This window comes from Phaenicophaeus curvirostris, chromosome 2 (genome assembly GCF_032191515.1).
Source record: "Phaenicophaeus curvirostris isolate KB17595 chromosome 2, BPBGC_Pcur_1.0, whole genome shotgun sequence".
In the NCBI taxonomy this organism is placed as follows: Eukaryota; Metazoa; Chordata; class Aves; order Cuculiformes; family Cuculidae; genus Phaenicophaeus; species Phaenicophaeus curvirostris.
In genome coordinates, this window is record NC_091393.1 from 16771447 (window position 1) to 16799035 (window position 27589).

General features: G+C 37.9%; 1 protein-coding gene across 1 annotated transcript in view; it reads right to left on the reverse strand.

The window, feature by feature from the left end:
- Positions 1 to 27589, reverse strand: part of COL19A1 (collagen type XIX alpha 1 chain) — a 199627-nt gene that overhangs the window by 150951 nt on the left and 21087 nt on the right. The window contains exons 6-10 of the mRNA XM_069851444.1: positions 14518 to 14641; positions 13853 to 14128; positions 12050 to 12130; positions 9857 to 9982; positions 9338 to 9400 (exon numbers count right to left, since the gene is read on the reverse strand). Of these exons, the coding sequence (XP_069707545.1) occupies positions 9338 to 9400; positions 9857 to 9982; positions 12050 to 12130; positions 13853 to 14128; positions 14518 to 14641 (670 nt within the window). The remainder of the gene's footprint in view (positions 1 to 9337; positions 9401 to 9856; positions 9983 to 12049; positions 12131 to 13852; positions 14129 to 14517; positions 14642 to 27589) is intronic.

A 27589-nucleotide genomic window follows, 5' to 3' on the forward strand; every position in this document is an offset into this window, starting at 1 on the left:
CTCCTAAAATAGGTTGTAAACCTAGGTTTGCAGTCCCACTTTAAAACTGTAAGCCCAAAAGCTTCTGCTGACAGATTAGTGCCCAAGACCTCTAAACTCACCAAGTGCATAACTTTTAACTAGAAGGATCCTAGAAACCCATAGTTCTGATATTCAGCATACACAGAAACTTCTCAGCACTAGGCAAAGTTCATCAGTGTAGTCAATAAACACACTCTGCAGAAACAAATTAGTTTCTCATGATCTTCCCGAATGGGATACACACACAGTGACTTCCTTTTCTTCTGTTATAGCACAGAAGAGCAGAAAGGCTTTGTGAACGCCACAGAATGTACATGTTACGTGCCCTCCACAGCCTGTGAGTGCTACCAGCCCGTACCCCTGGGCCACTGTTGCCTTCCAGTACACTGGTGGTCATGGGATCTAAAGTTGTTCCAAAGTTCACAAGAGGAACATCAGAAACTGCACAAGTGAGCAGCATATCAGCAGCCTGGTCCTTTCTTGAGAGCAAGGAGACTAGATTTCTATCCAGATGACCTTTCCTGCATTTTATGTGAGACTGTCCCCAGATAAAGTGCATAATAATTTCTTAAATTAGAATATAATTCTTTTCATCAGGTTTAAAGTGATTTTTAATTAACATAGTTGTGGTACAGTAACATCAGCTAAGTATCCCAGAACTCAGTATCAGAATACAAACACGGCTGTAGATCTATTTTAAAACCATAAAAAAAATAATCAGCCACCCCTCCAAAAAAAAAAAAAACTAATAAAAAAACCCCAACACAACCCCCCACTAAAAGAAAAAATGTGAAAGAGCTTTATAGGCAGAATACTGTAGTACCTTGCTCTTTTCAGTGTAAACTTACTACTTCTCCTCTGAAAAGAAGATATTAACCTTTCTGAAGTTAAGGAAGGAGCAGTAAGGTTGGCAAGAAGTAGTACATAACAACAGTATTTTCTATATCCCAGAGCAGGCATTTAAAAACATTTAATCCTTGGTAAAGGGAGGATTTACAGCATATGCTTCTCCTCAGCATTCCCTTTAACGCTGGACCACAGTATCTGCTGAGTCAGCACACTACACTCCAAGGTGCTTAACTCTCTTTATGCTCTACCTAGAGATCCTATAGATCAAATCCAGGGCCCTGAATACCAGTCCTAATTAAGCCCTGAGAACTCAATATTTTCATCTCTAGATAAAAGGAAGAAATAAACCCACCCTTCCCCACCCCCAAATCAAAGTGCTACAGGTAAGCTTTCCTCATTATCCTTTTGTAAAAGCAGAACCATATATCCTAATGACTGGCAACATAATTTTGAAGTAAGCTGTCATACCCTAATACTTCTGTTGTTGCTCTTCACCTACCATAAAATCTACCTGCCTTCCTTGCTCCCCATTTTAATTCCTTTACGACTATTTGCAGAAATCATCATGAAATAACTACATGCGTGCAGCCTGCCTCAAAGCTCCTTTTTTTAATAACGTGTGAGCTAAGCAAATCAATCAAAATGAGTGAGTCCTGGGTGCAGAGCACCATTCCAGCCATAAGTTTAAACCACTGCTCAGAAGCAGTAATGTTCTGGAGGAGCTTATAAGCCATCTCCTGTATCCTTTCTGTTCAAACATTGGAATTGTCCTGTCAGCTCTATGGCAGAGGCAGACCAAAATCCTGTGTTTGTGAACAGCATGAACCCACTGGCACTTAAGAGATGAACAAGCACGACTGGTCCCTGGTTACCTTATCAAATCACCCACAGAGTGACTCTCTTATCTATGCACGCTCTGTTCCCTTATGCCACTTGCCAGTATTTTAATAGACCAGGAGCACTTCATTACATTCAGCAGTGTATTTTTATATCCTGTGTAGTCTAAAGTTACACAGCCTGCTACACGCCAGGAAGCCTTTAGCATGTATGACATACTAGACAGTTAACTAAGGTATGTTTACACTTCTGTTCCACTAACCACAGACAGACACCCCAATTTGAAGACAAGTCTACTGCAAATTAGTTATGCTTCTGTCTTGTAATTGTGATTTCAATAACCACAGTCTGAAAGAGCCTAGTTTTTCATGCTTTTATTCAAGGAGTTTAAAGATCAGACACTATATGTTGTACAACATATAATAGTATTCACACAGGCAGTGTGACAGAACAAAAAGGAAAAAAAACCAATGGTTAAGTGCATTTTTAAAAGGGGCGTTGCCTCTTTTTTGGCATAATGGCATTTGAGATCTGCAGAAGCAAAGGAAAACTCCCTCACAAAAGTGAACGAGTATCTTCTTATCTATCTCACATACTAGATACCAAAAGTATAAAACCAGAAGCAACATCTTGACCACAAGACCTACGTCTACGTCATGTCTTTAAAGCCTTAACAAGAGTATTTTAACTCCCAACACTGCAACTGAACATTTTAAGTTTATGGAACCAAATTATTAAGAATGAGAATAAACAATTGCATTTGCTTAGAACCACCAAAGCCAACAGAAATATGTGCTGCCAGAAGAATAATTTCGTAAGCTCATGAACACCAGCAGTACAATGCCAGCACTTACAGGTTATAAGGTACACTCAGTGTAATGACATTCAAAGGCAGATATACCATGAGATTCAAGGTTACTGTCAGGATTTTTAACTAAGGGTAGCAGTGCAAATAATTTTTCAACTGAGCACAAGATACTTATTGAATAAAATATTAAGCCATTGCACATTTTTTCAGAAGGGTATCTCTTGCTATCAATAGGATGGCTACTATATTTTTGGCACTGGTTTTATTTTTGGTAAACTCATAAGCAGACAGGGTGGAAACGCAGGAGGGTGATTAAAAAAAAATAAAACAAAACTTCTGTCAACATTCTAAAAGCCAAGCCAAACTAAATTCTTAAAAAGAGATTGCAGATAGCAAATATGCTTCTTTTGAAGGAGATCAATCAGCCTTCTATCTGAATGGAAACAAGTTTGCACATCCGAGACCAGCTGCAGTATTACATTTGTGATCATTTTTTTTTATATTAATCATCCAGAGAGTTTCAAAAGCACTTGACCTTTGCGTCTTTGCATCTTGCAACCTTAATGCACCTGTTTTAGAACAAGAAATGATATGCTAGTAGCAAACACAACATACAGTACCTTGATTCCTCTATCCTATATTACTTCTGAACTGTCATGTATGGCAAAAATAGCCTAAATCCAAATGTGGTGATAAAGAGGATGAAAAAGCAGCAATTATTTAAATTAACAACTTACAGTCCCTATCCATATAAACATCAAAAAATTTCTTTTAAAAAAACATTTAATTCAAACATATTATTTTATCTCTTAAACTGCAAACTTATTTAAAACATATTTACATTGTAATATGAAGTAGGATTAACTTAACACATTAACATTTACTCTAGAAAACAAAGTCTACAAAGAATTTTGAGAAGAGAAAAATATTCTCAGCAGGGTTCTGTACTAACCAGGTACAGATGATGATTTTAATACTAAGATAAATCAAATGAACTTAATAAATATAAACAATGACATTAACGTGGCCTAGAACACACACTACTAGAATATACATGACAACATCGCTCTTTTCTACAATGGAGACTTATTAGTTCAGATAAAATGAGTAACCTACGTAAATTTTTCAAATACTCCTTAACCAACATCAGTTTTAGTTTTGTAAGATTTGATTTATTAAATCTGTTTTCTCAGATTTCATCTCTGTAGAATTTTGTGTGCCGATAGCATCAGAAATGGTAAGAAAAAAGTGCGTTATTATCAAGAACAAAATACCAGCACACTCTGAACTGAGTTGCTCTCGGCAGACGGGGTACTGGCAGGGTTTCTAGAAGTGATGATGTTGATGGTGGAAGAGGTAATGTAGAGAGTGTATCCTTTATATTACATCTGACATCTGTACAATTAATGTCAGAGACAGGCCCTGTAAGAAATTACATAAGCTAAAATTCAAAACTTAGACATATAGATAGGTAAACAGTCGTCATGATTATAAAATAGTGATAGAAATATTTAGACATGGAAAAAGAAAAACCAACTCATTAAGAACTGTTAGTAAATGAAGACAATAAATTCAAATTTGGGGAATTGGACAAGGGTGAGAAAGAAAACTCACCCTAAGGCTGCATCACTCCAGCACTGGGGGAGAAGAAGGGAGTATATAGTCCAGGAGGTACCATCTCTGTTGCCCCAAGCAGAATCCCCCTGCTGTGTGCTGAGCGGGCAGTGCAGGGCTCACCCTCACCACGGCCTGAGCTGGGTATCACTAGTTTCATCCCTACACCAGGGCCAGTGACTGCTGCCTCCCCTACTCTAGCTTCAGCTCCAGGGGCAGGAGTGACACTGCCAACCCTTTGAGCACCTCAGAGTGCTGAGGACTCACTGCGACCCTCTCCATTCCCTCATGAGAAGGACTTAAGCTGCCATCCTCAGGACTGAGATGACTACTGGAGCAATGAATATGGTAAACACATAAAAGAAGCATATATTTAAGACTTTTTTTAAAGAAAACTAATTAAACTGTATTACTGATGATGTTTCTCCTTATTAATTTGATAACTTGGACTATTAGATGTTTAAAACATTAAGTAGGACTACCAATAAATTCTTAGCTCCACAGGCACCAAGTTTTCCCTTCTGCCCATTACAAGATTTTAGTTTACTGAGTACACTGGCAATCCCTGACAGTCAGCTGTATTTTGCCCCAAATTTTTCTTTTTAATATATTCCAGCTTCTAGGTCCATATCAATAAGCTGTGCAACAAAAATGGGATCAGAAAGGAATGACTCTCAAGACCGCATAACACAGTAGGTACGTCACAGGTGGAATAAGGTGGATCTGGGTTATAAGAGGAATGACAGAGAAGGAGGAAAGGAAGACTAGCAAGGAAAATAGGCAGAAAGAACACCCAGACACCTCATTTGTTCACCATGAGTTCTTTTTTCTTATCATTCTATTACAAATATTTTCCTACTGCAATGATATATTGCATAAACCTATCTCTACCAATCCTAAAATAGTCTTTAAAATGTCCTTTTCATTAAGTTAAATTTAAATTAATGAAGCTTACTTGAATAGCAATAAATTTCTCCATGACGTGCACCAACAGGCACTTTAATTTTTGAAAGCACCGTGCCTCTGGCTTTTTGCTCCTTGCTGTACTTACAGCATTAACCAATGACCTATTAACACAGCATGGAATGGCTTTACAGGGTATCAAAATATTTCATTCTGTTCAGATTTAAATTTAAAATCTTGTATGGGCCCTGACTTTGCTTAGAAGTAATAAAGATAAAACGGTTAGCATACAATTACGTTTTTAAAATCTCTTTGATAGAAAAAAAAGTTTGTATATGCAGTATATCTTTATAATATTTGCTCCCTATCCTGACTTTTTGAAGAATTTCCACATATTAAGGACAAAACAGGACCTTCACATTGTTATCAAAAGGCATTCGCTAATAATGAATATATTTGTAAGAGTCTGAGTACCTATATACCATGCTGAAGTAGTAGAAATCGCTTCCAAAACAGAAAACACAGTAAATTTCTCACTCAGCTCAGCAGAGGAGGAAACGTAGCTCTAAGAACTGGTATAAAAATGTGTTAAATCACAGGAGACTTCCATCTGATTTGTGACCACTTGAAACTTGTAAAATATAGTGTGCTAAGGATCAAGCTACTGTGAGAGTAACACGGTATTTAATTAAGGGATAATCTAAATTGTTCATTTGACTTCTGCTGCCTCACAGCCTTACCCAAAAGGAAAAAGCTATCAGAGTCCAAAACATACATTTCCAGAGCAGAGCCCGGTAAGCAGCAAAGTTGGTTCTGGTGACTTTTTGAGTATTAATTACTCGGACATTAAAGATCAGGAGGTTGTCCCTTGCTGTATATAGCTGCAGAAGCTGATCTTGCCAAATAAAATCATGCAGAGCTAACATGTCTGGATCCAAGCTTGCAGAGCAAACAAAAGAGACTGGGACTATTGCCCTTCAGGCAGTTTTTGCTACACAGTGTAAAGAGTGTGTGGTACCAAACTGAACAGTCTTGTCATTCAAGAAGGGAGACAGTCTTGAAACTGAGCAGCTTCTTTACCCCTGAAGCAGCAGAGATAATGCTTCTATTGATGAGGGAAGAACTGTCCTTATAATGTTCTCAACAAAGCCATAACGGAAGGCCAGGCTTACAATAAGAAGGTCATTCACACAAATGGAGTAATTTTGATCAGTGATGCTCCTGTACATTCAGATGGACAATTTGCCAGACATGCATCAATATTTGCATGAATGCTTGTTCCAGCAAAAATATAGCACTTCAGTCATTTGGGCCTACAATACGTTTTCAACTTTGGCTCAGATCCTTTTGGACGCATTAAAATAAGCCAAGAGTAAAGGGCTGCCAAGAGTACTGCCAAGCGTAAAGGAATGAAGTGGAAACAGGCTACTAATTAAATTCAAAACGCCTAAATATGGCTTATCCAGTATCATGCTTTGTGCTGGTGGTACATTCGATATTCCTGAAGAGAAAAAGCAGAATCTGATCAAGGGAACAATTATGTTTGAAGGGAAGGGTAATTCTGGGGGGCTTGAATATAGCCTAACATCAATTTGTGTATGTGGAGACTTTCTTGCCAATCCCATGGCAACAAAAAGTCATGCCATTTAGTCACACAATTAATTACAGTGGATAGGAAATTGGGAAGCAAAAATGTGAAATAAAAGGATAAGGAATGTTGTGCTGAACAAGAGATAATCACAATGGATACAGAAATTTCCTTGGAGAGAAGCTAAAAATTAGCATTACCTTGTTCTCAATTGGACGCTGCCATGGCAAGGACATTCATATACAGTTACCTGGATGCTAATAATAATGTGATTTAGAAGTGAAAGAAAACAATAAAATCAGGATGGGAGCACAAAGTGGGAAACACAGGCTAAGGAACCATCAAACAACTTATAGAAATCCTGTTTTTTTGTGACTGGCCAGCAAAGTCATCAAGAAGCTGCCTATGTCATATATAATATATTACAAAACATCCAACCACAGTCTGCTACTCTACATAATCTGGCAATAAATCACGCATCCTACATGTCTGAAATGGTCTGGGCTTTTGCTGCCTCTCTACCTCTAATTATTGATGTAACAAGGCAATCAGTGGGAGCAAGTGCTACTGAAAATTTCCATAAATGCATAGACTAAGAAGAAATGGTACTAAAGCCTCAGAGAATATAGCATTCTACTCCATCACGGTAGGCACTATTCAAGGTAGTGTTCATTTGCTCCCAAAGGTCAACAGTGAAACCATTCCTTTAATCTCAGTAGTAATGTGCCCTACACTCACCCTTAAGCAAAAATAAAAATAACCAGACCCCAAAGCTAGACAGTATGAAGTACTAGTCAGCTACAAGGAAGGTTCAAATCAAGCAGCTTTCTAGCTGTTTTTGCTCTACTATTACTACTATACTTTAACCTGCTGGTTCATTGGATTTTTTGAACTGACCTTCACAAATGCCAATTTACTATCATTAGGCTAAGCTGTATGCACATAAACCTGCTCAGGCTCTAAATATTCAGTTAAGTATCAGAATGGGTGGTGATAAATAGATCAAGCTTGGACTTGAAGGTAGTAGGTCACTACAAAAAAAAAAAAATCCATTTGTGTAAATCTTGGAAGATTTATTTTTCATGAAAAAACCCCAATAAGTTTAACAACTTAAAAGTTTCACAGGTAACCAAAAAAATCTGTATTTCATAATTACCAGCCAAATCAGACACGGCCTCATGCAATTTGCTATCATTAATGCACAGAAGTTGAAAGGGTTCATTCACTGTCAGATGTTTTTTTAATTAATGCACTTAGGGTTTCTTTGTAAAATGAATAGAAGAACAGATCTGGAGGTGACCACAAGCACCCACGTGCTTTATTTCTAAATACATGTTATACTTTGTATGGTAAATACTGCTAAATGGCTGAAAGAAACAATGTTAAAAAAATTAGGCTTCTGAAGTCTCCTTCCTCACTGGTAGCAGTAACAGTCTAAGTGGGTCATGACAGGAGAGAAGAACAGTTTCCTAAATAAATGCTAGGTAAGTTTCTGTATTGGTAATATAGGCTAACTGTAACACTGACAATTGCACCATATACTTGGACCTACGGTCAGCAAAAATTCACGATTTAATTTGGAAACTGCAGTGAACCCTCTAGGTTCAGCTAATCTATGGAACCTACCATGGTTTAACATTTTTTTTCTTCCTAGGAAAAAGATACAGCTAGTATCAAAAGTGAAATATATATTGGAGGGGAGGAGTTGGGAGGGAAGACACTGTCAAGGAATTTACTTAATTTTAACTGACTGTGGATAAGCCCTCTCAGAACTGGGCCCATTTCAGTCACATACTACAGTCCTAGGCACAGCACTGGCTGTCTTCACAAACTACTTCAGATCACATATTAAAGTGTGCTGTGAGGGAGGATGCTGGGTTAGGTCACCTCCATCCTTACTTCTACATTAGGACATTCCGGGTGGCTTCCACTCAAACTGCACTCCTCAAATTCAAAATTTCTATCCACTGTCTTTCTGGCTGATTTGCAATATGTTTAAGTTGTCCACTCTGCTAGCACATGAAAATAATTTCTCATCCAGCATCCTCCAAACAGATTTAGGGAATAGAGTGTGAAAGAAAAACCTCTCATATGCTGACCTTCATTATTAGAAACCCCCCAAGCTAAATAACACAGAAAATTCATGGTAAGCGTTACAGAACAAAACCACAGAATAGGCCCAAGGAAAGAAGCATGAAATGGCATGTCCTAGGGGCTTGTCCATGTCAGGCCCCTCTCTCCTCCCAATTAAGAAAGTTTCAGGTAAGAGCAATGCTAAAGAAGACAGCGCTGAAGTCGTTCAAGTGAATTTATGCCCTCCTACTGATGACTGCAGGGATGAATCCACGACACAGGATTCTGCCCATCAGCAGTAACGTACACACACAATATGGGAAAATCCTCATCACAGACAACACACAGAGCTTCTCCTTTTTTGGATAAGGTGAACAGGCAATAGGAGACACTGACAGGGTTGGGTAGGCAAGTGCTTCCCAGGCAGGTGAACTGTGTTCCATGGAATTGATGAGGTGACCCCAAAGACAGCTGTAGGCTGTCTGTCAGAAAGCCCACATGTGGAACCAGTAGCTGACTGATAAAGGATTTCACCTGGGTACAGGGAGATTCCTTTAAGGAATAGCAGAATCCATAAAATTTCTGTTTAAAAAAGGTAAGCCAAAGATAAAAGTCTGAAAGAGAGAATACAACTGATATTTTACCTTTTCACCTTTTTCTCCTTTCTGTCCGGGCAAACCAGCTACTCCTGGCAATCCTGCTTCTCCCTGATTTTAAAAGAAATAAAAAAATTAACAAAGCAGCAGGTATAGAGTAAATATTTGGTCTGGATTCCTTGTCTTAATCACAAAAGCTTAACAAAGCAAATGAATCAGAAGGATTTAAACAAAACCAAAAAAACCCCAAAAAACATTATGCAGAAAATAATTTATTCTCAAGTGAAAACATTTACACTAAATATAATTCTCATTTTTACCACTTTTTTTAGGGTGTGTGCTCAAAAAACTAACTGAGCCTTGCAGACCTCTGCAACTCTAAATTTAAATTAACTAAATATAAAACGTACTGTTTCTTACCTGGGAAATACAATGTAGGTACATAACAACACACCAAAAAAGTAAGGTATTTTTCATAACTCAAAAAAAAAATTAACCTTTTTCTTTTTAATACCTAGCAGAATTAAGCAAAATAATGCACTAAAAAGCAACAGGAAAACTTCATACTTTATTTGGAAAGCAGTGGCATCTCTCCTGAGATTCCTGCTGTGCTCCTGGTAGTGTGTATATTTTGCTGGCATGAACAGTCACTGGTGATGAAGTTGTAGCAAGCAACCTCTCTTCATGGGAGCACTGAAATAAAAATAAGATGCTTTGATTTGTGGTCAACTTCAGTTGATAGATAAACACTATCCAAGCACTACTTTCAAGTTACTTCCTGTTTTAATACTTTGTACACATCATGTTACAAAGAAGCCACAACAATTGCCAAATAGAGGAAAAAGATGCAGTAAAATGAGGACGAAACATTGTGATACATCTGTATTAAAATCAATGCCAGTTAAAACTGATCTGACTGTCCCATTTCTTTCCTCCAAAATAGCCCAGATGGAGGAGTAAGGTCTCATAAAATTAGAATTATCAAGCAGAAAAAGTAATTCTTCATCTCATCTAGTCCTCTACTCCATGCCTTGATATGCAACATGTCAGAGTGAGGTATGAGGGAAAATTCTGTCTTTTTTTTGTAATTAAACACTTTGGGCACGCACAGTTTGGAAACAAACAAAAAGCCTTGAAGCCAATATTCACCTGTCTGTAATTCATGAGAGCTGAGCCAGCGTGAAGATATACTACAGGACATATCAACAGAACCTGATGAATTTCTGAAGCTCTCATTAAGACCTAATGAGTTCTCCTGCGAGTCTTTTGTCAAAGAAGTTCCTAGAGAATTTATGGCTTGGTGTATAAATTTGTATCCAAGGATAAATTCCTTCCCTTAAATTACTGAAAATGTAGCCCTTATAAGCAGTAAGGAAGTAATGAAAAAATAAATCAGAAAAAGTAATTCTGCGTTCAATATGAAAGTCATTAACAGGTAGTACACAATGGTTAAAATCTTTAACATAAGACATGCAACTGATAGTGATTTTAGCTATATACCTGAATGGAAGTTTAAGATGTCAATAAGTTTAAAAGCTTATCCTTGACCTTTCTGTGTTCTTAATTAGGGTTTGTTTTTACTTTTTTGCTACTGTGTTGTAACCGCTAAATAAAACTTATTTGCATGCATGAAGTGGAACCTACACAAAAAAAAAAAAATCATTCATTTCACTTATTCATGAGCTTATACATTCAAGAGAAAGCCTGAACTATTTATCAGGAATAAATTCTGAAATATACTTGAACAATAACTTATTATTTCAAATTGAAACTTCCCTTGGTAAATTAGAATCAGCCTCTTCCATCCTTCTGAGCTCCTGTCAGTTGTCAATTCCCACAAAGTCTTCTGCTCCTCTCTTTCTTAGGCAGCTTAATCCCTCCAGTCTAGGTACCTTTTACTTTAATTTCTTTGTAGATGGAATCAATTAGTTCTTCTGCATACTGTGAGGGGTTTCTTTGACAGCAGTCTGAGTGGTGGTAGTACGCCTGCTATCTCAGAGGAGCCCGCTCTTAAAGACTACTCATAACTGCCAGACCGATATTTTAAATGTTTTCTGAGGGTTTTTTCCATTTTTTTTCTCCAAGTAGACTTCACTTAGCAAAACAATCACATCTGCAATTTCATGCATTTATATAGTTAGTGTCTTCCAATTTATACTGATTCTGTCTATGAAAACAAAAGAGAAAAGCGAACCCTCTAAACTCAAAATCACATTTTTCTTTACGTTAAACGTATATATCTCAGCATGTGCATTATAAAGAAGAAGGTATTTGCTAATTATGAAACACTCTTCCCTCCACATCAGCGTATTGAAATAAGGGAAACAGCCTCAACACTGTGCTGTTTTTCTTCCCTTCCACTGTCATGCAGACACTTTCATGGGCTTTGCTTATCATCTGTAACGCTTCACTAGATGTAAATGTTACTAAAATTGCCTCTGCTATTTGAAGCCATTCTCAGGTCATCGTGGTGATTTGTTTCCTACTCTCTTGAGACTTCCTCAGTTACTAATTAGATATTAACCAATGTTAAGCAACGCATTAAAAAAGCACCAGCAGCATCTAATGCCTTTTACTGAAGGTCTACTGTGTCATCTAGTTAGGCAGCAAGAAGCAACGTACCATGACTCCAGATACAGGATTAATGTTTAGGAGATAATTAATCTAACACTCCTATCGAAATGTCTTTACAACTCTCAAAGAATAAACAATGAAGCAATTACTTTTGTATTAACATTTGCCTTTTAACAATTAACTTACCAGATCTGCAGATATTTCACAACATGTTTCTTCTGTCGCAAGTTTTGGATTACAATAAACTGCTACATGGTGAAGTTCAATCTATTAAGAAATAAAAGAGAGATCAATATGAGATGTAAAATACAGTATCTTATAGCATGGATTTTCTTATCATGGCCTAATAAACTTTCTGTCTGAAACACTGCATATTTTTGAAATGCTGGAAAAAACAGACAAATCCAAAGCAAGTACACAGTTCATCATTTAAGGACCAAAATTACCTTGATGCAAACCACATTTTAGATTTAATTTATCTTCATGCAAGTTGCATTCCTCTGTACTGCTCTCACTATGCTACATATGCATTTTAGCCCTCCAGATATCCTCCAAAAACCTTTTCTTTAGGAACATAATTTTCTCCTGCAGTGAACTAGAGTAAAGGTTTAATAAGCTCTATCTAACATATACCATCCACCCCTTTGAACAGCTCTTTGCCTGGACCTTGCCATTAAATCATTTAAAGAACAAAAATCACAAATTCTGTAAAAAAATGCTTCTCTTCTATAGATTTTGAGTGGATTTGTAAAATGAACAGCATCTAATTAGTTAATTTTGACTAGCTAACCTTGCCCTTGTATGCCTTTTTCTGCATCTGCTTTGAATCCTCTTATTCTCTCCTTTCACTTGGTATTTAGAAGAGTGAGTATCAGTACAAGATTCGCTTTGCCACCTTCTACAGCTTTATGCCCATAATGTTTTCCTGCAACTGTGGAAATTCCAACTGACAACTTCCACTCAGAATTATTCAGCCCATGCCACACAACCAACAAAAGAGAGAGAGAATTTTCTCCTTCTCCTGCATGCTGCTTTGAAATGAGTAGATGGTAAATACATTTCAAATAAAGTTGAAGACAGTCTTAGAAAATTAAATAAAGCATGACCTTGGCCCTGTAAAATAAAAGCTGAGTCCAGGCCAAAGTTTTTAGTGCCTTACAGGACTGATTCCTCCCACAATGCTTAGCTTACAGTTACAATGTGCTATTTTCATCTGGAACTGTATAGTGTACATAATATAGCTGAAACCTTCAGATGGTCACTATAGTTTCCAAGCCAGACACTTTAAAGCTGGTAACTGGATGTCAGTGTCCTTAAAGCAAACTGACATTTCCTGGAGCTTTCAAATTACTTGCTGTGAGCTCGCTGCATGAGGAAACAGAGGAGAGCATCTCCAGAACACTGCTCAGATTATCAGTTGCCTTCAGTATTTCTTGCATCAAAGGCTGCAGGAAACAAATCTCCAAACATTTCCTAATTGCTTCCATTTCGAGGAGGAAGCAACAACTATGAGCAATGTGCAGCTTTATTTCTCCACAGCTGAATTGCCCTGAATTGTGATAAGATCTTGATAGAGGCAAAAAATCCTTAATTTGTTTTTGTCTCCTCTTTATCACAGAGAGACAAATCAGGCCATGACTGACACAAACTTAAAAATAAATCTCATAAAAATTGGAAAAAAACACCCCACTGGATGTTATCTGAAAATGTACTAACAACATGTCTACAGTAACTACATGGCTCTTACTCCAAACTGAATACAGAAAAATAGACTCCTGAAATCAGGACTGAGTTTTTGCAGTTACTTTGGTAACAGATTTGCTGTCTTGTTTAGAGAAAAAGACTTAAGGATTTCAAATTAAGGATGCACACTCAGAATGAATAACCAGTTTTGAATCTTTTATCTACATAATTGCTTACGATGGTGTTAGTAAAAGTACAGCTAAAACACTATTTCAAGGTATCTGGTTTTCCTTTCATACTACTCACATCTACAGGCTTATCATCTGCTGCACGAGAAGCAATCAGAGTCCTTCCCTGTAAGTCAATGGTGAATTTTTCATCAGTCTGCTTTCTCTCAATTAAATTACAATCCAAATAAAGGGAAATTATCCCCGACTGTACGCTAATACCAAGCTTATGCCACTGTCGATCAAATAATGGATAAATTTCTCGACTCTTGAAAGTGTAGTGCAGTATATTTCCCTGAGCAGATTTGGTCATATACTCCACAACCTTTTTTGTACCATCCAGAAGGACAGAGATCTAAAAGCAAAAGAAAATAAAAGAAGTGGTCATTTAAAAGTTAGTGTGTAAGAATTAAACCAAACTATATATAATAAAAATACTTCAACTACATAGGCTGGGCAAGAATTACATTCTGAATCATTCTTCTATGTAACTTTTATGTAACACAGATGAGGTATAAATCATAACATGCTGCCTTATCCTAGTCTGCAGTCTTAACTCAATAAATTTTGTTAAATTTCTGTCATTCCTATGATAAATCATCAATTATTACAGAGCAGTCTTTCTATTCCACGTGAGCTGTAGCTACATCCAGTGGTGAAATATCCACTAAGATACATTTGTCATATTGTATAGGGGGGAAAAAAGAAACTTAATGAAAAAAATAAATCAAAGACAACTCTAACCTCAGGTGTGTCATACTGATTTAAAACTTGCCATATATACCAACGCTCTTTCTTGGTATTTCGCCGTAAACGGAACGTAGCAACCAGAGAGTATTCTTGAGGAAGCCCATTTGGAAATACTTGCCTGTAATAGGAAGAAGGAAAAAAAAAAGTTTCTTTTCTGTTATTCTTATGCACAAAAATACTTCTTAAGAGGAATGAACACAAATACTATTTGGTGAAAACAAGGAGCCAAATGCTCACTCACACTCATACAAATTCACAGGCTTCAGTATTCATAAGTAACTCTTCTCAAAAGTACTATTCAGTCTATTTATAAGAATAATTGGCTGAAAATTTTGCTAATGAATTTTGTGTCTGATCTTTTAAAAAAATGTTATTACTATATACAGGAGCCTTAAAAGAATTGCTGCAAAGTGAACGCCACACATTAAAATACTGATTTTACAAATTTAATGCTTGGAATAGTGGAATAAGTTTCCTAAAGGATTTGTGGAATAATCCACATCCTTGGAGACTTTCAAACTGCAGCTGGATAGGGCTCATAATAACCTGATCTAACATTTAAGTTGGTCCTGCTTTGACCAGGGTTTTCTTCCAGTGACCTCCATTAGCGATGACTTGGTCTTCTTGAGTATAAGAACAGCTAGACTTTAACAGACTTAAACAAAAATAGGGAATTCATTCCTGAATTAATGACTTGCTGTTGTACAATTTTGTTATTCCTTTCTTAGCTAAGATATGTTGACACCTCTAAAAAAAGTCTGACTTGCTACCTACCTCATAGGATGCTGCACATCAACAACAACAAAAAGAATTAGCTTGTAAGTTAACTCTACAAACTTTGAGACTTCAGAAATCATTAAATAGGCACTAACTCTGTACTAAAATTAGGATGGTGAAATCAACTTTCTTCTTTTCAAGCTACTGCATTTTAAATTAATTCTTTTCTAAGACAGAAGTGAGACAAATGAAAACCACAGATGCAAACAACAAGCACATGAGTAGCTAAAATTTAAATATTGCTGTTTGCTCAAAAGTGCCAGGATTGCCCAACAAGCCACATTGCAAAAGGCACTCCCTGAATCAGAATGGAGGAAATCTGAGAGGCGGAGGTAGCAGAAAAAATTCCTCCATTTTTCTTCCAACAATCATGTGAGGTAAACAGCTTAGTTCTAATATACAAAATACAAATGGGATTATAATTACACAGTAATGCACTATAAAGGCTTTCTTAAAAAAAAATAAAACCAAAACAAAACACAGGGGGGAAAGAAAAGAGGAAACACCAGCTGAGAAGACGATAACCCCACAACCCTCCTGGAAATCAGCGTACTTAAGTTCACTCAGGATCTCAGGAAAAACGCCTTCTCTGTAGAGAAGGCTGCTCCAACTCCTGCCAACATGCTTCTTTATGGACTAACACCTATTTAAGTCCCTTATGTGGGAATCACACTTCTTTGGCTGATTTCCCACAGCTGATTCCTGTTTTATCCCAGGACCAAATTGGCTGCTCTCCCACATTGTTAGTGGACCCATATACTCTATTGTACAGCTACAGATGTTTCAATGTTAAAAGGCAAGGCAAAAGTGATTAGGCTTTGCAGGACATAGAGGTAGATTTCATACTACCCTGTTTGAAATTGTAGCACAAAGAATTAGTTTATGATTTATAAAGAAAATACCTTCATTGGGCATCAGTAATACATGAGGGCTTCTCATGAATGGACATGGGATCAACCCCAGGCAAGCTAAGGGGATCGAATCTCAGGTCTACAGCTGTAAACTAGACAGAATATCTGGTTGCGGGAGCACCTGATTAGCTCTCCAAAATCAATTAACTTCCCAGCCAAGTTGAATATTGGGAGACACAGGGGAGTTCGCACTACTGTGCAAAAAGCAGACAACCAGAAAAGGGAAATAATAGAAGTCTTCATCAAATGAAATGAGGGGAAACCATGTTTGTATGGTAAGTCCGCAAAAGAAATGAAAGTAGTTTCTGGACATAGTAGGTATTCTAGTAAATATGGAGCACTTCCCTGTCCCCACCATTGTCATTGCTTTTTACTGTAAGCCTCCATGACACTTTAAGAGCTATCTAAATGACTAACAATATTAGTCTAAAATTTTAAGTGTTTGTTTCAGGATTTTCTCAAAAAAAATTAAAAATGGGGTTTGTGTATGAATACACATAATGTAAAATTATCTCCCTTAAGTGTTTATCAAACCATTTGGGAAACAGGACAGGAGTTAAGGAATGAGCCAGTGTTATGAAAAAGGACAGCAGTTCACCTTAGCTTCTCTTGTCTTTACACTGACAGAGAAAACTATTGGGAGAAATGAGAAAAGCAGACAAGGTCCAACTAATTCCCAGTGGAACTATGCTGATATTAACGAGCTAATATTTCAGTAGATATGGACCAAGGAAAATTCAGTTACATTCACAAAATAATTAAGTTTGGAAAATACCCCCGGAGACCAATGGATCTAGACTCCTGCTCAAAGCAGAGACAACCTCAAAATTATATCAAGTTACTCTACGTCCTGCCCAGCTGAGTTTTGAAAGTCTGCAAAAGGATGGAGATTAATCCACAACCTTCTGAGTTCCAGTGCCTTGCCAACAAACAGTACAAATTGGTATACAACTACTGCACGCTTGGACAAAAGTGTCTGAACCAAAATACGTAATCAGACTGGGGAGTAAAAACATGAATCTGGGATTTTCCTCTTCCAGGAAACATCCCTAACAATGGGACAACATTCAAGTTCTCCCATTCCTTTTGAGCTTCCTTAGCTTCAGACAATCCAAACCTGATACCCTTCCTTGACAACTGCTCTAAACTTTAAGGCTGTTGACAGTGCCCTCTCTATCTTTTACACTGAGAGTGCTCATGACTTCTGTGATTTGTGTTGAATTCAATGCTATTCAAACTCATTACATGTGATTTAAGCATTGTAAATGGTTTAGGCACCTCTGGGACACATGCAGCATTCAGGCATCTCTACACGCATCTCAGAGTCACAAGGAAACTTGGGTGGGAGTTACATGCCAGGCTGCTTAAGCCTTGGTGCTTCTGAGCTTCCCTAGAACTTATGTCTAGATGCCAAAGGAAATCTGTTGTCCAAAGTTATTCATTTTAGGTGCCACCAGGGGTTAGGTGGTGCTTGCGAGAAGGCCATTTGAGTCATTCTCTGAGACTGAGACGCCTGAAGTCTGACTAAATTATACTAAATTGTACTTTAGGTGGTATTTAGACAGTTTTATTTTCTCCCCTTGTCCATATTGTGAGTAGTATATAATAAAAAATGAAAGTTGATGAATGGAGCACTGTGTTCTTAAAGTGAAACACGCCCTTGATGGAAACTGCTGAGAACAATAACAGGAATTGGAGCACATGAACTAAATGCACAGTCTTGAATTTACAGAACCCTAGCCTGCTGGATGGAGGTGTACTGTAAATTAGAGGCCTCAGCTGGCAGATTGAGGAGACCAAAGACAACAAGCAGGGAAATCCCTAACAATAGCAGTTTTTAGATCTTGCATCTATACCATACAAATCCAGACATTCAGGTATTTCTTTATGTTCCACAGGTTGGAGCACCAAGCAGATGCATCCAGAATGTTAATAAATACACAGTAGTATTCCTGCAACAACTATGCGCCACTCAATCAAAGCACACGTATACTCAAGAGTTGCAAAGGCTTCTGTTGCATTCTCCTTTTTTACCAAATCAAATGTAACCACAAATATTTCTAAAAATGAGGTGATGTGGCCCAAGCACTGTACAAACTGTACATTATGAGCTTGCTAAAAGAGCAATCAAAGGAATTTAGCATGAACTTTAAAACCCTACTTGTGCACACCTTCCACTGCTTCCTGTGATCAAGTACAGACTGACTTCTGACAAAATATTTGCTTATTCATTTGTTTCCTTGTAAGTCCTTAAAATTTCTGAAATGCAGATACCAGCTGGTTTTCCTAGTGCTACAACGCTAAAAGAAGTAATTATGAATGAATTAACTGTGTATTTACTGTGCTATAAACAGTTTTAGTTCTATCTTTGCAAAGCAGCATTGAGTTACCCATATCAAATTTAGTAAGGCAATCCTTTATTTACCTTTTGTTTTTATTTTTAAAAAAAGAACTAATGGAAAAGCAGCATCTATTTTTAAAACTTAGGAACACTAATTGTTCCATATCGAATGAGAATACACTACAGTATATGATAAACTTCCGTATTTACAAGTATCAATGAAGCCTTCGGCTTGCTGAATATCTTCCAAGAAGTGAAAGATGAGCCAACTTACATTTCCTGAGAGTGAAGTGAGAGATGCTTAGAGTTTATGGCAAGACATATCTTCTCCAGCTGACATATACCATTACCTGGTATATGTCACTTGTAACATGACAATGTTACAATACTTTGGTGACCAGAGCTCAAGGAGTTAGTTTAAACAACTTTCCTATGGTGGGTCATGATTTATTTAGTACTACATTGACAGAGACAGTGAAATCTTAACCTTTGCATGTTTGCCAAGGGATTTAAACAGAGATCCATTATGAATGAAAGAAGTAAAGCTTAGGTGACCAAATACAAAAAAGTCTCCACATTACTCTCAAAATTTCTACATCACATTACTATACTTTTGATTCTCAGTTTTTTTTGCCTAACTGGACTGGCAAAATGGGAGAAGGGGAAACAACTAACTAGAACAATTTACCAATCTCTGTCTAGAAAGAGTATTTTACATTCTTTTCAAATAAAAGCTAAGAACAGCTGTTTGCTACTCGGAATAAGAAATAATTTCCTTCCCATCTATCTTCCTCAAATCACATTAAGATGCACTATACAGTTTCACGTTACATTAGGCCTCAAGTTGTTTTCATATGACACATTATAGGATGCAACTCAAGGGAAACTATTCAGACAGCTTAAGAGTTATTAATTACTCAGGGAGAGCTGAACCTGCTCAGAAAATGCACCACTAAAAGCAAAGCTGTAAATTATTCTAAAGTTGAGAAAAAGGATTTACCTAGTTCATGTAATTCAGCATGCCTCTGCTTTCATTTACTGAACAAGTATAGATTAGCTGTCACTTTTAATATACAGGTGGTTTAGAAACAATTTTTCTTTGAAAGCCAATGTTATTACTAAGAAAAATGCAATGTAATTGCTTTTAAAAAAAGACTGTTTTGAAAGAGAAATACAATTACCAAAATTGTTATGCCTATGCAGAGCATTTTTCCCCTAGGATTTCCAGCAGCATTCTGTACCCTTATTTAAAGGAATCACTGGTGAACTCCCGGCCCTAATGAAGTCAAAGGCCAGTCTTCCATTGATTTTAAAGAGGTCAAGTTAACAAACTACATCTGCTTTTCAAGTTTGGCCAATTTCTGAGCATTTTAATTTTTCTGAGCATTTTAATTTTTCTGAAAAAAAAGATATCAGTCAGCAGCAATAAGCACAACAGACTCCAGGGTAGTAACATACAGTAACAGATGTTGGAAATGCAACCATATTTTTCCTCATTTTCCTAAGCAAAATTTTGCAGCCTGAATAAGTTTTGAGAAAATTTAGGTCAATATTTAGGCTTTTGGAGTCTTATTTTGCGGAAGGTAACTTTCAGCACATCTGATATTTATATCCTTGCCTCACTCTGTTCAGATATTTGCTTTATAAACCAAATAGGTTTCAGAGCAGTCGGTGAACTTTCCCTGTATCTGGAAAATAAAAATCACCCTCGCAAAGACCGAAGACTTCCAAAAGCAACAGTGTGTGATTTGGGAACAGAGTCATTCACTCTATCTCTCCCCATACTAAAAATAAATGTATTTTGAAAAGTAAAATAACAATTACAAAACAGGTTCAGAAAATAGCAAGAGTATCACCTTATAAAATACTACAGTCAAACAGCATGTTTCTCCTTCCAAAATACCACATCTTACCCTGAGTGTCGTACAGTAAGCTAAACTGCTCTAATCAGTAGTCAGCATCTTTCCATGTAGAGGCACATGGGGCAGCAAAGAAAAGCCACACCAGAGAATATTATGAAGGAAGATTAAGTCAGGGAAGAGGACAAAGCCAGAGCCTAAATACCTCAGCAAGATAAAATTTAACTCGAAGTAATCTTATACTCCAAAGGACTCTCCCACACCTGCACTGGCATAGACTCAGGGAAACACAAGCAACAGAGTTGATCCAGATAATGTATACTCTACAGCAAGCTGTCCGATTTTTCATTTTTATTTGCTACACATCCATATAAACTTCCCTAAAGGAGGAAGAATTCTAAGTATCCATCTCTCCTTGGAGGTTTTCACAGACAATTTACCAGCACTGTACAGACATTTGTACAGGTATGTAGAGATATCAGCTGATTCCAGAAACAGAATAGCCTTTTTAGTTTGGTACACGAGGGCTAGTCAGCTCCATCAGAGCTGCACACTGAGAGACTTGCCACCTCCTACTTCTCACGCTGGTCTTGTGAGACCTACTTTGTGTATTAGGCATGACATTGTGCTACACAACCTAAATGTTTTTTCCCTTAGAACACTCAAATTCTTCCTGTTTAGTCTCCCCATCACTCCCACCCCAAACTTTTGGTGGCTTTTTAGAATGAATCAATGGAACAAGCACTAGCAAGTGAACCACTGATTATGCTTGGAAGAGGCTCCACCCTTCCTTCCATGGTTCATTCTGCCAGCTCTTGGACAACCCTGGCTGAAGGTAAAAGGCAAACCATCTCGCAAACCAGCATCCCTCTTATGAAAATGCTAAATGCTCACAGTGAACATAATTGCATGGCTGGCAGTGGAAAGGGAGAGTTAGGAGGATTGCTGTATGGAGTACAGCTGAACAAAACTAAGGGATACTTTCTTCCTATCGCCTGGATAACTAGCTGCCTCCTCTTCAGCATGTAGGACTGCCTATAAATAAATTCATTCCAGACTAAAGCCACAAGCAGGCCATGCCAAGAAGTGCTTGAGAAAAAAGGCGCAGGCAAGAGCAAAGGTGCTACAGCCTACAACACTATTGTAGAAGGACTTATCTACCTATCTTGGTTTCAGCTGATCGTGCCCAAAAAAGAAGGTGTAAGTGGGGAAGGTTAAGTTACTAACAGAAGAGATTGGAGTAGGAAAGAAGGTTAATGATACCGGACACCAGGGTCTGACCTGAAATAAGTAGCTCTGTCAGCTGCAAGAGTGAAGCTACAGAGAAAGAACATACTTTTGCTTTAACACCCCCTACACACAGCATGACTTGTGTATGAATATTTAAACCTAGTGTTCTGCTTGCAGTGTGAAGGATAATTAGATAAATAATGTGCTCTTTTATAGTTGTAAAAACTGTTAATATTCATGGATTCTAAGTGAATTAATGTGGAAAATATAAGATAAAAAAATTAATCTGCATCAAACAGAAAGACATAATAGCATTTTCAGGAACTGGAAATTATCACTTTCTGAAGTCTCAGGACTTAGAAATGAGCTGCCTAATTAAAGTCAAGTTAAAAATAAAAAAAAGAGCACACCAAGCTTAGCCTGCATTTCTCTCACTTTCTTTAACAAAAAGATTTTTGTTGAGTTACAGATTAAACACACTTAAAATATATCAAACTCAAGAACATCACTATTGCATTGCTATCTGCTGAGTCATTACTATGTTAAGCAGGATGGGCCAAGGACCTGTGTCTTGTGAACCCTGTTACTATCAGACCCAGGTGGGAAATGGCCAAGTATTCCCTTTAAATGTCTATAGAAGGTACAAAAAAGCCTCAAAAAGAAAGATGGGGTCTTGCATTTGGCCCCAGACAGAGGGAGAAGGCTTCAAACAGTGGTAGCTTTGCATAATCAATGAACATTTTATTTAGATTTTTCCGAAGTTTCACATCAAAAGAATCCACCAAATCAGATTTGAAAGAATGCTGGATATTACCAGGAGTTCTCTGCAGGCTAGGAAAACAGGCCAGATGCCTTGTATCTAAACAAGGAAGCTTGATATGCCAGGAATTTACAAACTTTTCTTAGAACACTGAAGGTTCCACAGTACAAAAACTTTGCATGAAAACAACGCATCAACTATAAATTAATTTGAGGTAGAACCATGCATGGAACTTCTATGTGGAAGTAAAAGAACTAGAATGAACAATTGTCTTATTTTTCAACAATAAAGCTGAGATTGAAATGTTGGCTGCTGCTGAAAATTCTAAAAACATCATATTACCTGCTATGAACCTTGACCTAGGAGATGAAGTGTGGAGGAGTTATGACAGTACAGAAAATATTGCTAATATCACCAATATTTTGCTTTGTATAATCTTGTAATATTTAAGCATGCAATATGACACAAGAGGCATGCTGGACTTAGATAAAGCAAATACTCTGTTCCCTCTCAGTCCTATGACAAAACATTTTGATGAATTTGCTCTTATTCCATAAATTACTTGTTTGAATAGAATTAAGCACTCAATATTAAAGGAATCTGTATTCTTAAGGAAGAAAATCCATTAAAAGGATAGCCTACAATAGAATACCAGAATGGTTGAGGTTGGAAGGGACCTCTGGAGGTCACCTGGTCTAACTCCCCTTGTTCAGACAGGCCCACCTAGAACCAGGTGGATAGCAGTAACATTTACTTGTGTATGAGAACAAAATCAATCCAATACGAGCTGTTTAAAGAGATGGCGTTTAATTGTGAGAACAAAAGTTAAGATGCTGTAAGAAATGTAATCTCATGCATAATACAGATTAATATATTTAAGGATCCTTTCCACAGAGCACAAGAGCACTCAGTCCCCAGATGCAGGAAATCAGGCAGGGAAGGGAAGAGACTAGTGTGGCTGAGTAAAGATCTTCTGGTCAAACTAAAAAGCAAGAGGGAACTGTTTGTACTGTACAAGCAGGGACACGTAAGCCAGGAAGAGTACAGGGACGCTGCTCAGTTGTGCAGGGATGGGGTCAGGAAGGCCAGTGGGCAGCTGGAGCTGAACTTGGCAAGGGAAGCAAAGAATAACAATAAGGGCTTCTACAGGTGTGTCAAACAGAAAAGGGAGGTTAAAGAAAGTGAGCTCCAACTGATGAACAAAAATGATGACCTCATATCAACAAAGGAGAAGATGGCTGAGGTACTCGGCAACTTTTTTGGCATCATTCACTAGCAACCACTCTCCTTACCTATCCTGGGTCAACGGACAAGAAGGGGACTACAGCATCTCCCACTGCAGAGGAAGATCAGGTTCATTACTACCTGAGGAACCTGAACACACATATATATATATCTATGAGACCTGATGAGATCCATCTCAGAGTCCTGAGGGAATTGGCTGATGTGGTTGCCAAGTCACGCTCCATGATATATAAAAATTCATGGACAAGGGAGGTGATTCTGACCTTCTATTCTGCTCTTGTGAGCCCCCACCTGGAGTACTGCGTCCAGCACTTTAGCCCTCACCACAAGGCAGACATGGACCTGTTGAAGCAGGTCCACAGGGGGGCCAGAAAAATGATCAGAGGTCTGGAACACCTCTCCTACAAAGACAAGCTGAGAGAGTTGGGGTTGTTTAGCCTGGAGAAGGGAAGGCTCTGGGGAGATCTTGTGACCTTTCAGTACTTAAAGGGGGCCTATAAGAAAGATGGGGACAGACTTTTTAGCAGAATCTGTAGCGAAAAGACAAGGGGTAATAGTTTTAAACTAGAAGAGGACAGATTCAGACCAGAGATTAGGAAGAAACTCTTTACAGTGAGGGTGGTGAAACACTGGAACAGGTTGCCCAGAGAGGTGGTAGATGTCCCATTCCTGGAAACAGTCAGTGTCAAGTTGGAGGGGCCTCTAAGCAACTTGATCTAGTGGAAGATGTCCCTGCTCACTGCAGGGTGGTTAGATTTGACGATATTTAAGTTTCCTTTCAACCCTAACTGTTCTATGATTCTATGAAAATGCACATAGTTCTTATTACAGAGATCAGACCGCTGCTCATTCCTACACCTGTAGGAGCAGTGTTACTGCTGAACTTCTTAATAAACTGAAATTTATCTTTTACTGTTTTCTTTGTTGACTCTGCTGAGAGTTTAGTAAGAAATGTCTAAATCCATAATCTATGGTGAGCAGTGTTGATTACTCCAATGCAGTTGAATATACATCTATATGCTGTTGTATAAATAGCTATTTTACAGCTAAGGAACACGAGCTTTTCTGTGGACCCTGCCTGAAAAGCAACTGCAGATAATAGCATCACCAAGGGGCTGTTACTCCACACATCTTATTTTTTAACTTAGGCAATTTATTTCTAAGTAAGCACGTCATAACGCTAGGCGACTGGCAGTTTAAATTAATCTGTTAAACTAACCACAACAGAGAATAGTATTCACCAGGAGCACATCCAATAACAGGAACAGTTTGCCAGGACCTGAGGGAAGAAAATGCACTTGCAGGTCCAGTTCTTACACTCAGGACTCAGCATTAAATTATTGCTGTTGCCCAGGATTGATATCTAGTAACAGAATTAGTAGATAACTCATTCATTTTATAGGTAAAGATGTTACTTGGAAACAAGGTGCTTTATGAGGTCAGGCTTCCAGAGCAGTAGGTTGTTCTTTTAAAAATTATGAAATTAAGTCACTGAGAATGTTTAACAGAGAATGTTTCCTTCTTACATGAACTGTGGATAAGACGTGGTATAGATGGTAACTTGTAAGAGTAATCATATAGACAGAGACACTGGAAGACAACATACCACAGCAAGACCAAACATAGAAAATAAGTTGCAGCAGTAGTTTAGAAATGAAACTTTATATGGTGACTTGACTGTCTGAAAATGTTAGATGCCAAGAAATGCCGCCTGTGTTTACTGAAAAAGGAGCACAGACATTGAAATGATTTTTTTAATAGGTTACTTTCCTTTCCTCAGGACTTTCTTTAAGTTTAGGAAGAGATAAATTATTGTATTACTGCTGGTATGAGGAAAGAGCTATGCTATGCTACCAGGAAATTACATAAGCTTAAGACTGGTTTGTTGTGAAAGTGTTAGGAGCATTAAAAAAAAAAACAACCACTTTGTGATTCAAGATAGCTGATATGATTTCATGGAAAGGAAAGTCATGATTCATTAACTGGGTAGAGTTTTTGAAAGATTGAAGAGCTATAACACAATCTCGTTGCATTGCTCTTCTTAAGGACCAATTAGCAGTACCTATATAGAATCAGAGAACAGTTTAGGTTGGAAGGGACCTTAAAGATAATCAAGTCGCAAACCCCCTGCCATGGGCAGGGGCACCTCCCATCAGACCAGGCTGACTAAGGCCCCATCCAACCTGGCCTTGAACACCTCCAGGGATGGGGCAGCCACAGCTTCCCTGGGTAACCGGTGCCAGTGCCTCACTACCCTCATCAAGAAGAATTTGTTCCTAATGTCTAGTCTAAATCTTCCCCCTTCCAATTCAAAGACATTCCCCCTCATCCTATCACTACAGTCCCTTGCAAAAAGTCCTTCCTCAGCTTTCTCATATGCGCCCTTCAGGTACTTCTTTAACCTTCCTTTCCTGGCTGACATTCCTACAGAAGCCCTTATTATTATTAGTTACATTCAAAGCCAAGTTCAGCTCTAGCCATGACTTGGCTTTCCTGACCACATGCCTACACAACTGGAGAGCATAGAAAGTATCCTTAAACATCTGCCAGCATTTTTTCTGCTCTCTTGTCCCTGATAGCAGTTTCCCAGGTGGTCCTATTGACTTCATTGAACAGCTGCAAGTTTGCTTTCCTAAAATTCAGGGTCCCCGATTCTAGTCTTTGCCTTACCCATATTCCTCAGGGGTAATTCCAACAGTGACGTCCAACAGTGCATGATCACTGCAGCCAAGGCTGCCTCCAATCTTGACATCACTGGTTAGCTCATTTGTGCTGGTGACCATTAGGTTCAGTGTCATGTCCCCTCTGGTAGGGCTGTCTACTACCTGGTTTAAGAAGTTATCCTCAATACATTCCAGGAGTCTTCTGGATTGCCTACAACTCACTGTGCTACTTTCCCAGCAGATGTTGGGCTGGTTGAAGTGCCTCATCGTAACAATATGAATATTAAAAGCCTAATGCCATATTAGGAACCAGCAACAGATTCGAGGCCTGTATTGTCATGCTCAGTCCCAGAGTATTTTTAGGATTTTATTTTTTTTTAATGAAATTCTGAGATTCTGCAGCAAGTCACATCAACTAAATCCAAAAATAACATGATCTCTTGCACATGGTTCTGTTAATACACCAATATCTGTACATCAGGACTTCATTTCTAGAGATTACAGGCTGTTCTTCATGTTGAAGTTCATGAAATCATTCCAAGTTTTGAAATGAGTTCGTGACACGATAAATATTCACTGGAGACAAAGTTACAATAAGCAAACTCTGTACACTTGTAACTGAAATCAAGTTGATACACAGGCCTCCAAGTGAAAACTTGAGGGCATGGACTGTACAGTTCACGCAAAATTAAAGAAGCATTTTTAAAAATCTGCAATTTATTCCCGAAAATAAAAAAAATATCTTTCATGGTATGATGATAAAACTGCAAAGAGCTAACTATAGAGAAATGCTAAGGGCCAAAAATTTTTCACAACCAACAGAAAATAAATAAAAATCAGTGTAATGAAAAAAGCACCAGGTAGTTTCACTGTGAGAGCATTCATGAATTATTTGTAGACAGAAAAACTGAAAACTCAGGGGCAAGGTTGGGGAAGGGAATGATACTTCAATGACACCTTTAAATAACAAAACCCCACTGTAGACAGAGGTATCAGCACAAACATCTTTTTGTAGGTAAAATTTAGTTAAAGAGGAGGAGGAAAGCCTGACAGCATAGCCAATGCAAACTACATTTAATAACAGTTAAAAGCCAGGAAAACTTATCCTGATTTATTACACAGGGTTATTATTTTGTTTGGCTTGGGTTTTTTTGTTTGTGTTTTGTTTCTTTTTTTAAGTCTCTTCTGATAAATGCCTTCTGAAACACCACTGCTTCAGCTAGAGAAGTCACATATGTTTTGCGAAGACACTTGAATCCTCTCAGCCCAGTCAGCAAAAC